The sequence below is a fragment of the Alligator mississippiensis genome, chromosome 10, assembly GCF_030867095.1.
Source record: "Alligator mississippiensis isolate rAllMis1 chromosome 10, rAllMis1, whole genome shotgun sequence".
Classification (NCBI taxonomy): Eukaryota; Metazoa; Chordata; order Crocodylia; family Alligatoridae; genus Alligator; species Alligator mississippiensis.
In genome coordinates this window covers 16,792,933-16,807,161 of record NC_081833.1, presented here as the reverse complement: position 1 = coordinate 16,807,161, position 14,229 = coordinate 16,792,933, and the positions used below count along the sequence as shown (strand labels likewise).

General features: G+C 46.2%; 1 gene segment (V, D, J or C); it reads left to right on the top strand.

The window, feature by feature from the left end:
* Positions 1–5,002: 5,002 nt before the first annotated feature.
* On the top strand, positions 5,003–7,614 carry LOC132243484 (immunoglobulin lambda variable 3-25-like). The segment is given in 3 exon segments: positions 5,003–5,066; positions 5,172–5,498; positions 7,451–7,614. Coding segments are annotated over 3 exon segments (537 nt in total).
* The last annotated feature ends 6,615 nt before the right edge of the window (positions 7,615–14,229 follow it).

Sequence of the window (14,229 nt, the reverse complement as noted above, 5' to 3'; positions counted from 1 at the left end):
TTCAGTAGTATGAAAGCTGATGGAATCCCAGACCAATTCTCTGATGCCAGCTCTGGGGACATGGCCACGTTGACCATCACTGGAGTCCAAGCCCAGGATGAGTTGTAGATATTTCATTGATTCCCCATTATACCCTGTGGCCAGATCTCTAAAGCAGCTCCAAAGCTTTTCTGAAGCACTTCGGAAGCTCTGAACCGCTTCAGAAAGCCTAATGAAGCCAGCACTTCAATCTGGACATGCTGCTTCGGACGCTGAAGTGTCCAAAGCTTCTCCGGATCTGAAGCATGGTCCGAAGCCTCGCACAGCCCTAATGGAAACCTCGGTGGCAGCCATCATCTGAACATTTCATTTTCACACCCCTTCTGACCTATTGGTGCACCATCATGGTCCCCATTTCCCTTGCCCTAAGACTACATCTGTCACGTGGTATTCTGGTTGTTTAGCAACCCTTTAGACAGAAGATGCAGATGGGCAGATGGGCCTTAATACCCAGGTAGGATCTGCTCAGTAGTGTGTTGCAACCCGTGAGGGTTTTAATAACATCTGTGAAGGGAGCTGGGTGCAAAATAAGGATGTGGAGAACTACAATGATTATTAGACATGATGGTGCTAATTAAGGTAAAAGATGGTTGCACATGAAGCTCTTAACCCAGCATGTACCCATGCCCATTACCTTGGTGCCTTTTGTGTTTAAAATCAAGGTGTTTGGTGTCTGTTTATACATTAAGAAATCTCACAAACATCTGACTACAGGCAACCCAAATAATGACCATCATCACCACCTCCGGCCCCCACGTCTTTAGTATCACTCTGTTCCTTGTTCTCTCCTCATTTCTCTGGGCCCATGAGAAAAGATGAGGAAATGGGAGAAAAGATGTTCAGTCATGTGCACATACCAGCTGGCCCTTACCTACCAACAGCTACTCTTCACCAGTGCTTCCCTGATTTGCTCTGTGCCCGTGAGACTGCAAAAAGGTTTGGACCAAATGTCTCTGTGCCCATGTTGGGCTTTTCTAATTTGAGGCAGTGATGCCAGAGAGGAGGGGGTGGATTTTCATGAAGGGGCTGTTCTCAGCTTTGTGGGCTTAACCCAAAATCAGAGGGTCCCAGCCAGACCTATTTTCCTCAGGAAGATGCGTTGGTCTGAATCCCCAATGGAGCTTGGGCCTCTGCCCTACTTATAGGGCTCACATACTGCTGAGGTGTCATGGTGGGATATGATTTCTCTATTCTTTAACTGAGTCTTCGGGGCAAGCTGTTCAGCTCATCTGGTCTGGGGACAATGCTGTTTGCTGTCATCTACAGCTGTACCAGCAGTGCCCCAGGGCCATTCGGGGCCTACTCATGGTTAGCAAACTATGATAATAAGTAGTAGAAAGATGTTTTGCCATTTTAAACAAGCCACTAGGTGGATGTCTTTACCTAATAAAAGATGAGAGACTGGTGGTAAATCAGTGACCCCTCCTGGTCACCCCACAAAATGCAGGGATCCATATGCATGTATCATGGAGGCTTTTTCCATGTGCTATGAAATCTCCTGTCTGTAATCTTAAGCAGAAAAGGTGGAAATGCCATAAACACTTCTTGGGACTCGGATATTCTATCAATTTAGTGGGAAAGGCACTCAGATATAGGGCTGATAGCTTCCCGTACTTCCAGCATAGTTTCCAGTACTGCCCAAGCCTCCATAACGAGCACCCTTTCTAGTGTTTTGTCCTATAAAGTCCTATGCAGACAGAGCAGGAGGCTTTTGCTGGAAGCACTGAAGCTGTTTTGGGTCAGTACAGTGCCTGCTTCCCAGGAAGACCACGGGCTCCCGGTACAGAGTCAGTGCTATTATGGTATGTTTAATCATAGGGTGTCAATGACGGCTTTATGAATGCAAGGCTCTGAATGGTTTGGTGACTCAGCTAGATGTCCTTTGCTCTTGGGTAATTATACCATATTGAATAGTAGAGCACACACAGCCAGGGTCAGATTGTGCTCTCGCCGACACCACCCCCCTCTCCCCAGTTAAAATATGTAAAGGGAGAAAGTAGAACAAAACATATTGCCAGAATCATGGCCAACTGTGTGACATAGAGTGATCCCACCAGGAAACCCAGAGTGTCCAAGACCTCTGGCATCCCAGGAGACAGTCTGGATGAGGCAGCAGGAACTTCTTGGTACGGCAGAACACGAACAAGGCTAGACCCCAGAACCTTGTAAGGACAGTAGTGAGACCACTTCCTTACTGCAAATACTTCTTTATATAAGATCCTGTAAATAATAGTGTTGGTTCCATACCACACACTTCATCAAGATACTACAGACTGTCTGCAGCAGCTCACTTACTTGAACCCAGCTCAAAGTGCTCTGCTTGTGAAAGGGTTAACACTGGACTCTACTCCTGCTGTTGGCAGCCATGCATCACAGTGTCTGCTTCCTTTATTCCTCCCTGCTTCTATTCTAGCAAAGAAAAATCAGCTTCCCTGCTTAACACATGCACCCCTATTTTGAAGTGCTGATTTTGGGGAAAGTGAAGTATGTGAGTTGTAAGTAAAAACCTGCTGTCCCATTGCTTCCCCTGGCCTCTCCTACCTGGTCTGCCTTGGATATTATATATATTATATTTATTCTCTTCTTGTCCCAGCCTGCTTTTCCCAGTATGTGCTGACCATTCATTAATCACTTGCATAATAGAAAAGGATGTAGACCCCATTACTGATTTAGATGGAACAAGTAGTGGGAGCTCTGAGTCTTTACCCACAGTGCGGCAAAGATGACAGGCTGTCCCTGCTCTGTTTCACTGAAACTTCCTGTCACAAGCTGCAGAGACCCAGGAGCACGTCTGCATCAGGCACGTTTCACATACTTCAATGGATCTCCCATTTGTAACTTCGACCCCCAAGGGAAAACCTCCTGACAGTAGTAATGATCTGCATTGGATGACACTTTCCTTCAAAGAACACCGAGCTCTTTACAAGCTTGAACTCTTTAAGCCCCACTCCATCCAAGAGAAACACTTCCAAAGGACTTGCCGTGAGCAGTCAACCACACAGAACAACCATAGCACTTTGTATTGCACATAAGATGCAATGCAAGCGCATAACCAACCAGGCAGGCATATATGAAATCACCACTGAAACAAGTGAATCTATATTGAAAACATAACATAACCAACAGACAAATAAACTATAATCAAACCTCATATTTAACCAAGTGAAATTTTAACCTCAAAAAAGGAAAAAGGCAAAAAATACCAACATTGTATCAGTTTGATAAAGAAGGGGCTCAAATATGACATTGATGAATGGCAGTAGAAAACCACAAGATGAAATCAGGGCTCGTGGTAGAGGGGATATCTTTTATTAGACCGACAGGATTTTTGCCCCCAAAAAATCTTTTTGCGAACCCTTCATCAGGCATTGGAGGAAAAATTGTAAAAGTTCTCCCGAAAGGTTGCAATTAAAGACTTTCTTTGCAAAAATGTTGTTGGTCTAATAAAAGATATAACCTCGACCACAAACCCTGGTTGCTCTTTCCTCTAGACCAATATGGCTACAGCCTGGATACCTGACACATGGAAGATACCAAATTTTAGCCAATTTTTAAAATAAAATTGTCATATTTTCCCAAGGAGGGTGCAACTTTCATCACCTAACACCTGATACTGCTCCTGTTCCAATTTTCCTCTAGACCAATATGGCTACAACCTGACACCAGATCAAATTTCATTTTATACATGAAGGTATTGGGGCTCAACTCCACCGAACGTCTGTGCCACAATGAGGAAATCCAACTTTGGCTCCTGGTCTCCTTGTTTAACACACAGATCAAGCAGTCTCTTAGGACAGCCGGTGTGCCAGCTCACAACTCTTCTTCCTCAATTATGATCTGAACTTATCCCTGGCCTGTCCCACTCCTGTTTCTGTGCCAGCACATGAAAATGAGAAAAGAGGGTTGTCAATAGGGGAAAAGTAAGCACTGTGAGACATGGATCAACTCAAGGCCCCTGTGAAAAATGTATACTCCAACAGACTCTTCACAGACTGGTTCAATTCATGGGTCACTCAGGACGGTACTTCCTTGCTGGTGCCCTGAATTATTTTCCTATCTGATGATAAATGCTGCATGGCAGGGACCTAAATTTGAGCTCTTAGTGAAACCCTGCCCAGTACAAAGTCCTAACAAATTTACTTCTCATCTACTCCAACTTAGGAGTCCACAGAGCAAGTCACAATCCAGCACCCAGGTCTGCCACTAGCAGAGCAAGCCTTTAGTATTTTAGCTTCTAGTACTGCTCAAGTGTATATAGCCAGCACCCAAAATGATCCATCTTTTCAAGTCCCATATTGTCAGAGCAGGAAACTCCTGAAGGAAATACTGCAGATGTCTTTGGCAAGTGGCTTGGTTCCCACAAAGACAAAGTTCCCCAGTGCAATGCCAGGGTTCATGGGATATTTCTAATCCTATAGCATTAAGAAACCTTGCAGGAACGCAGTGGATTTGGGTAATTCATTCACCCAGCTGTGACCAGCAGGATTTGCCAATGGGCAATTACACTGTATTAAATAGTCAAATGTACACAACTACGGGCTGGTTGTGCTCTCACTTACACCATCTCTACCTGACCTGGACCTCATTCATGTCAATGAAGGGGCTGGTTCCCCAAGCAGCACCGTTGCAGATTGGATATTTCTAATCAAACCTTGTTAATGAGTCTTTGATGCCTGCAGGGGCTCTGCATGGTTTGGTGACTCGCAGAGCAGTTGTTGCTCTTTGATAATGACACCTGATTAAATAGTAGACCAGGCACAGTCAGGGCGTAATTGTGCTCTCATTTATAATATTCTGGCTGCGTACCGTCAGTCAGGCCCCTCCTCAGTGTCTGTGCCCTTTTCTGGTGAATGAGGGAGGTGTCTTTAGCAGCAGGAAGGCGATTTGCATGAAGGGGCAGCTCTCTGCTCTGCAGCAGTTTAAGGGTGCCAGCCTGAGCCCAGTTTGCCTCGGGGAACACAGCTGGTCTGGAGTCAACACCATGGCGTGGGCCCCGCTCCTCCTCACTCTGTTCACATGCTGCACAGGTGCTACAGGGCTTTGGTTTCTCACCTGGCTGTCTGCAGACAAAGTTATCTAGGGTACATTTTTAATTCTGTCATTTCATCCCTACATATTCCTTCCTGTTTCAGGTTCTCTTGCCCAGGATGTGCCGAAACAACCGCCTTCAGTGTCTGTGTCTCCAGGACAAACTGCTAAACTCACCTGCACGGGAGAGAACTTTGATAGCAATGCAGTGAGCTGGTACCAACAGAAACCTGGCAGTGCCCCTCTGCTCCTCATATATGCTGATGATATCACAGCTGATGGAATCCCAGAGCGATTCTCTGGTGCCAAGTCTGGGAACACGGCCACACTGACCATCACTGGAGTCCAAGCCCAGGACGAGGCTGACTATTACTGTGCAGCTTATGCTATTGGCAGTGATGCACCTCACAGTGACACATTGCAATGGGGAAGTGAGACACAAACCTCTCATTGTGAGAGGGAATGAAGTGGGCACCTGGTCTGAAATGAGATTGCTTTAAACCAAAGGAGCCAGCTGGGGGGTTATTGGTCTCCTCATCCACTCTCAAAGACCAGCCCGCACAGGAGAATTGGAGGTGAGGAGTGGACCTGCAATATGGCGAATTTTGAAACAGGCTCAGGCTTTCCAAACAGTGATAGGAATAGTTGTGCCTGCCCCGCTGCTTGGTTCACCCTGCATCACACCTCACCAGCTGGCCGTAGTCTTAAGCAGTGTGCTGGAGACTGGCCTCAGTGGGCAGGCAGCACCTCAACACTCCCAGTCACCTCCCCACTAAACTATTGGTGTCGTGTCATGGACTCCAGTCCTATCCTTTATCCAGATGTCTGTCTCACAGTACGCTGGTAACTCAGCCACGCTGTAGGCAGGTGCCCCACAGGGGCATTAGGGCCCAGGTGGCATCCAGTGAATTGTGTAGCAAGCCCTGAGAATTGCACCGTCTTCATGAAGAAACTTCTGTGAGGGGAGCCAACCTCAATGCTTGGATCTGGAGAAGCACATTGATTATTAGATATGATGGTACTAGCATGGGTGACTGGTGCCTCCCGAATCGGGGGCGAATCCGCAGAAGCTGCCGGTGTCATTGGCAGTGGGGGCAGAGTTGGCGAGCTCCCAAAATTCACAGTCCTCCGACTGGAAATGACTGCAAACAAGAACGACCAGCACAGCCAAAATTGCCAACAAACGAATTATTTTCTTTTTTACTGACAATCTGCAATTTTATGGACAAGAAACATTTTTACTGGAATATGTCTTATATAACGTAAGTGTAAGCCTTCTGCTAGGTCCTGGAAAACTGTGACAAGGGCTGGGTTCAAATGTAGGGGTTTAACACCAGCTTTCTAAACGTGATGCAAGTCCCAATGCAAAAAGTGTGTGTTGTCAAGTGAACAAGCTTCCCCACTCACAAGCAATGTTCAGCTACAACTGAGTTTTATTACGGGGAAAAGGGGATAAAAGGACAACCTTAGAGGAAGCCGTAACCATTAAACATTAAGTAAAACCCAAACTGTTCATTGTCACAGTCACTAGCAATTCAACCCAAGGGGGCTGCTACCTAGCCCAGTCCTTTGAGAAGGAAGACTCACCCAGGGCTGCATCTTGGGGGCTCTGCTACATATGCTGGGCAGAAGTAATGCGTAAACATTAAGACCCCAGCCCATAATCAGCCCTTTGCTTCATGGCTCTTCATTTACTATACGGACCAGGTTTCCTCTAAAACTCTTGGTTTTCCACATCCCATCTCTTCCTTCTATTCTACAATCTGCCCATATTCCTGCCACCCTCCCATTCCCATGTTTCTGTGTGGGTGCACAGTGTTGAGAGATAGGGTTGTGAACATGGGGAAAGTAAGCACTGTCATACATACATCAGCTCAAGGCTTCTGATTCATACAGAGTACAATGAATTCTTGCAACTCATGGGTTTCTTTGGGTGCTGACTTCTTGGTGATGTGTTACATCATTTTACTTCATGCTAACAGGCTACATAACAGGGGCATGAATATGAGTGCTGAGTGAAAACCTGCCATGTATGACGTGCAACAGAACTTCCCCTGAACTCATCCTTCCCATCCCTCTCCATCAAAGATCTTTGAATAAGTGCAGGGCCTGCTTTCCAGGAAGACAAAGAGTCGCCAATATGGTGCGGTGCGTTTCATTATAAAGAACGAACAATGTGTTTATACCTGCAGGGGCACCGAATGGTTTGCTGACTCATCAGGACATCCTTTGCTCTTGGATAATTAAACCCTAAAGAAGAGTAGAGCACACACAGCCAGGGTCTGCCTTCTTTCATTGACACCATTCAGTGACACCACTGCACTTATCCAACCCCCTTCAGTGTCTGTGTCTCTGAGACAAACTACTGAACTCATCTGCACAGGAGAAAATCTGGAGAGCACATTTGTGAGCTGGTACCAACAGAAACCTGGTGGTGCCCCACTGCTGCTTATATACTTCAGTAATATGAAAGCTGATGGGATCCCAGATCAATTCTCTGATGCCAGCTCTGGGAACATGGCCACGCTGACCATCACTGGAGTCTAAGCCCAGGATGAGTTGTAGATATTTCATTGATTCCCTATTATACCCTATGGCTGGATCTCCAAAGCAGCCCCAAAGCTTTTCCGAAGTACTTCGGAAGCTCTGAACCTCTTCAGAAAGCCTAATGAAGCCAGCACTTCAATCTGGACATGCTTCTTTGGACGCTGAAGTGTCCAAAGCTTCTCTGGATCTGAAGCATGGTCCGAAGCCTCACACAGCCCTAATGGAAATCTTAATGGTGGCAGCCATCATCTGAACATTTCTTCGTCACACCCCTTCTGAGCTGTTGGTGCACCATCATGGTCCCCATTTCCCTTGCCCTAAGACTACATCTGCCACATGGTATTCTGGTCATTTAGCAACCCTGTAGACAGAAGATGCAGATGGGCAGACGGGCCTTAAGACCCAGGTAGGATCCACTCAGTAGTGTGTTGCAACCCCTGAGGGGTTTAATAACATCTGTGAAGGGAGCTGGGTGCAAAATAAGGATGTGGAGAACTACAATGATTATTAGACGTACCCATGCCCATAACCTTGGTGCCTTTTCTATTTAAAATCAAGGTGTTTGGTGTCTGTTTATACATTAAGAAATCTCACAAACATCTGACTACAGTCAACCCAAATAATGACCATCATCACCACCTCCGGCCCCCGCGTCTTTAGTATCACTCTGTTCCTTGTTCTCTCCTCATTTCTCTGGGCCCATGAGAAAAGATGAGTAAATGGGAGAAAAGATGTTCAGTCATGTGCACATACCAGCTGGCCCCTACCTACCAACAGCTACTCTTCACCAGTGCTTCCCTGATTTGCTCTGTGCCCGTGAGACTGCAAAAAGGTTTGGACCAAATGTCTCTGTGCCCATGTTGGGCTTTTCTAATTTGAGGCAGTGACGCCAGAGAGGAGGGGGTGGATTTTCATGAAGGGGCTGTTCTCAGCTTTGTGGGCTTAACTCAAAATCAGAGGGTCCCAACCAGACCTATTTTCCTCAGGAAGATGCATTGGTCTGAATCCCCGCTGAAGCTTGGGCCTCTGCCCTCCTTATAGGGCTCACATACTGCTGAGGTGTCATGGTGGGATATGATTTCGCTATTCTATGCATTGAGTGATCATGGAGCCTCCCACGGTGGAGGGGGGGGCGCAGCGCTCTATTTGCAGACCCAGAAGTGGACCGAAAATGTTTCTGGTCCACATCTGGGTCTGCTGTCGAGCACATTGTGGAGTCCCCTGCACTTCTGTGGGATACTCCATGTGTCCCATCATCACAGCTTTCACGAGCCGCCTGCTACCTAGAGGTATGTAGAAAAAACTTTTAAAGCAAGGTGTGTCTATGTCCGAATCACCAAATCTTTCCTCATCTCTCTGAATCGTTTCAGAGGCTTCCGATTTGGTTCAGAGAGATTACAGAGTCCTCCGATTTGATTTGGATTCTGAGATTCAGCCACCGAATCAGACCAAATCTCCACCGAATTGAATCAGGGACCTCAGCTTTGCACAGCCCTACTATCCACCACTGTTCTTCCTGCTCCCTCCCTGATCTGCTGCATGCCCCACACACAGGCTGCTGTGCCATGGGTTAGTAATCTATGATAATAAGTAGTAGAAAGATGTGTTGCCATTTTAAACAAGCCACTAGGTGGATGTCTTTACCTAATAAAAGATGAGAGACTGGTGGTAACTCAGTGACCCCTCCTGGTCACCCCACAAAATGCAGAGATCCATATGCATGTATCATGGAGGCTTTTTCCATGTGCTATGAAATCTCCTGTCTGTAATTTTAAGCAGAAAAGGTGGAAATGCCATAAACACTTCTTGGGACTCTGGTATTCTATCAGTTTAGTGGGAAAGGTACTCAGATATAGGACTGATAGCTTCCCATACTTCCAGCATAGTTTCCAGTACTGCCCAAGCCTCCATAACGAGCACCCTTTCTAGTGTTTTGTCCTATAAAGTCCTATGCAGACAGAGCAGGAGGCTTTTGCTGGAAGCACTGAAGCTGTTTTGGGTCAGTACAGTGCCTGCTTCCCAGGAAGACCACGGGCTCCCGGTACAGAGTCAGTGCTATTATGGTATGTTTAATCATAGGGTGTCAATGACGGTTTTATGAATGCAAGGCTCTGAATGGTTTGGTGACTCAGCTAGATGTCCTTTGCTCTTGGGTAATTATACCATATTGAATATTAGAGCACACACAGCCAGGGTCAGATAGTGCTCTCGCTGACACCACCCCCTTCTCCCCAGGTAAAATATGTAAAGGGAGAATGTAGAACAAATCATATTGCCAGAATGTCTGCTTCCTTTATTCCTCCCTGCTTCTATTCTAGCAAAGAAAAATCAGCTTCCCTGCTTAACACATGCACCCCTATTTTGAAGTGCTGATTTTGAGGAAAGTGAGGTATGTGAGTTGTAAGTAAAAACCTGCTGTCCCATTGCTTCCCCTGGCCTCTCCTACCTGGTCTGCCTTGGAAATTATATATATTATATTTATTCTCTTCTTGTCCCAGCCTGCTTTTCCCGGTATGTGCTGACCATTTATTTATAACTTGCATAATAGAAAAGGATATAGACCCCATTACCGATTTAGATGGAACGAGTAGGGGGAGCTCTGAGTCTTTACCCACAGTGCGGCAAAGATGACAGGCTGTCCCTGCTCTGTTTCACTGAAACTTCCTGTCACAAGCTGCAGAGACCCAGGAGCACGTCTGCATCAGGCACATTTCACATACTTCATTGGATCTCCCATCTGTAACTTCGACCCCCAAGGGAAAACCTCCTGACAGTAGTAATGATCTGCATTGGATGACACTTTCCTTCAAAGAACACCGAGCTCTTTACAAGCTTGAACTCTTTAAGCCCCGCTCCATCCAGGAGAAACATTTCCAAAGGACTTGCCGTGAGCAGTCAAGCACACAGAACAACCATAGCATTTTGTATTGCACATACAAAAGATGCAATGCAAGCGCATAACCAACCAGGCAGGCAAATATGAAATCACCACTGAAACAAGTGAATCTATATTGAAAACATAACATAACCAACAGACAAATAAACTATAATCAAACCTCATATTTAACCAAGTGAAATTCTAACCTCAAAAAAGGAAAAAGGCAAAAAATACCAACATTGTATCAGTTTGATAAAGAAGGGGCTCAAATATGACATTGATGAATGGCAGTAGAAAACCACAAGACGAAATCAGGGCTCGTGGTAGAGGGGATATCTTTTACTAGACCATCAAGATTTTTGCCCCCCAAAAATATTTTTGCGAACTTTCTGGCACATTGGAGAAAAAATTGTAAAAGTTCTCTTGGGTGCCCAAAAGGTTGCAATTAAAGACTTTTTTTTGCAAAAATATTGTTGGTCTAATAAAAGATGTCACCTCTACCATGAACCCTGGTTGCTTTTTCCTCTAGACCAATATGGCTACAATCTGGATACCTGACACATGGAAGATACCAAATTTAAGTCAATTTTTAAAACAAAATTGTCATATTTTCCCAAGGAGGGAGCAACTTTCATCACCTAACACCTGATACTGCTCCTGTTCCAATTTTCCTCTAGACCAATATGGCTACAACCTGACACCAGATCAAATTTCATTTTATACATGAAGGTATTGGGGCTCAACTCCACCGAACGTCTGTGCCACAATGAGGAAATCCAACTTTGGCTCCTGGTCTCCTTGTTTAACACACAGATCAAGCAGTCTCTTAGGACAGCCGGTGTGCCAGCTCACAACTCTTCTTCCTCAATTATGATCTGAACTTATCCCTGGCCTGTCCCACTCCTGTTTCTGTGCCAGCACATGAAAATGAGAAAAGAGGGTTGTAAATAGGGGAAAAGTAAGCACTATGAGACATGGATCAGCTCAAGGCCTCTGTGAAAAATGTATACTCCAACAGACTCTTCACAGACTGGTTCAATTCATGGGTCACTCAGGACGGTACTTCCTTGCTGGTGCCCTGAATTATTTTCCTATCTGATGATAAATGCTGCATGGCAGGGACCTAAATTTGAGCTCTTAGTGAAACCCTGCCCAGTACAAAGTCCTAACAAATTTACTTCTCATCTACTCCAACTTAGGAGTCCACAGAGCAAGTCACAATCCAGCACCCAGGTCTGCCACTAGCAGAGCAAGCCTTTAGTATTTTAGCTTCTAGTACTGCTCAAGTGTATATAGCCAGCACCCAAAATGATCCATCTTTTCAAGTCCCATATTGTCAGAGCAGGAAACTCCTGAAGGAAATACTGCAGATGTCTTTGGCAAGTGGCTTGGTTCCCACAAAGACAAAGATCCCCAGTGCAATGCCAGGGCTCATGGGATATTTCTAATCCTATAGCATTAAGAAACCTTGCAGGAATTCAGTGGATTTGGGTAATTCATTCACCCAGCTGTGACCAGCAGGATTTGCCAATGGGCAATTACACTGTATTAAATAGTCAAATGTACACAACTACGGGCTGGTTGTGCTCTCACTTACACCATCTGTACCTGACCTGGACCTCATTCATGTCAATGAAGGGGCTGCTTCCCCAAGCAGCACCGTTGCAGTTTGGATATTTCTAATCAAACCTTGTTAATGAGTCTTTGATGCCTGCAGGGGCTCTGCATGGTTTGGTGACTTAGCAGAGCGGTTGCTACTCTTTGATAATGACACCTGATTAAATAGCAGACCAGGTACAGTCAGGGCGTAATTGTGCTCTCATTTATATATTCTGGCTGGGTACCATCAGTCAGGCCCCTGCTCAGTGTCTGTGCCCTTTTCTGGTGAATGAGGGAAGTGTCTTTAGCAGCAGGAAGGCGATTTGCATGAAGGGGCAGCTCTCTGCTCTGCAGCAGTTTAAGGGTGCCAGCCTGAGCCCAGTTTGCCTCGGGGAACACAACTGGTCTGGAGTCAACACCATGGCGTGGGCCCCGCTCCTCCTCACTCTGTTCACATGCTGCACAGGTGCTACAGGGCTTTGGTTTCTCACCTGGCTGTCTGCAGACAAAGTTATCTAGGGTACATTTTTAATTCTGTCATTTCATCCCTACATATTCCTTCCTGTTTCAGGTTCTCTTGCCCAGGATGTGCCGAGACAATCGCCTTCAGTGTCTGTGTCTCCAGGACAAACTGCTAAGCTAACCTGCACGGGAGAGAATTTTGATAGCAAGTTAATGAGCTGGTACCAACAGAAACCTGGCAGTGCCCCGCTGCTCCTCATATATGAGGATGATAGCAGAGCTGATGAAATCCCAGAGCGATTCTCTGGTGCCAAGTCTGGGAACACGGCCACACTGACCATCACTGGAGTCCAAGCCCAGGACGAGGCTGATTATTACTGTGCAGCTTATGCTATTGGCAGTGATGCACCTCACAGTGACACATTGCAATGGGGAAGTGAGACACAAACCTCTAATTGTGAGAGGGAATGAAGTGGGCACCTGGTCTGAAATGAGATTGCTTTAAACCAAAGGAGCCAGCTGGGGGGTTATTGGTCTCCTCATCCACTCTCAAAGACCAGCCCGCACAGGAGAATTGGAGGTGAGGAGTGGAACTGCAATAGGGCGAATTTTGAAACAGGCTCAGCCTTTCCAAACAGTGATAGGAATAGTTGTGCCTACCCTGCTGCTTGGTTCACCCTGCATCACACCTCACCAGCTGGCCGTAGTCTTAAGCAGTGTGCTGGAGACTGGCCTCAGTGGGCAGGCAGCACCTCAACACTCCCAGTCACCTCCCCAGTAAACTATTGGTGTCGTGTCATGGACTCCAGTCCTATCCTTTATCCAGATGTCTGTCTCACAGTACGCTGGTAACTCAGCCACGCTGTAGGCAGGTGCCCCACAGGGGCATTAGGGCCCAGGTGGCATCCAGTGAATTGTGTAGCAAGCCCTGAGAATTGCACCGTCTTCATGAAGAAACTTCTGTGAGGGGAGCCAACCTCAATGCTTGGATCTGGAGAAGCACATTGATTATTAGATATGATGGTACTAGCATGGGTGACTGGTGCCTCCCGAATTAGGGGCGAATCCGCAGAAGCTGCCAGTGTCATTGGCAGTGGGGGCAGAGTTGGCGAGCTCCCAAAATTCACAGTCCTCCGACTGGAAATGACTGCAAACAAGAACGACCAGCACAGCCAAAATTGCCAACAAAAGAATTATTTTCTTTTTTACTGACAATCTGCAATTTTATGGACAAGAAACATTTTTACTGGAATATGTCTTATATAACGTAAGTGTAAGCCTTCTGCTAGGTCCTGGAAAACTGTGACAAGGGCTGGGTTCAAATGTAGGGGTTTAACACCAGCTTTCTAAACGTGATGCAAGTCCCGATGCAAAAAGTGTGTGTTGTCAAGTGAACAAGCTTCCCCACTCACAAGCAATGTTCAGCTACAACTGAGTTTTATTACGGGGAAAAGGGGATAAAAGGACAACCTTAGAGGAAGCCGTAACCATTAAACATTAAGTAAAACCCAAACTGTTCATAGCCACAGTCACTAGCAATTCAACCCAAGGGGGCTGCTACCTAGCCCAGTCCTTTGAGAAGGAAGACTCACCCAGGGCTGCATCTTGGGGGCTCTGCTACATATGCTGGGCAGAAGTAATGCGTAAACATTAAGACCCCAGCCCATAATCAGCCC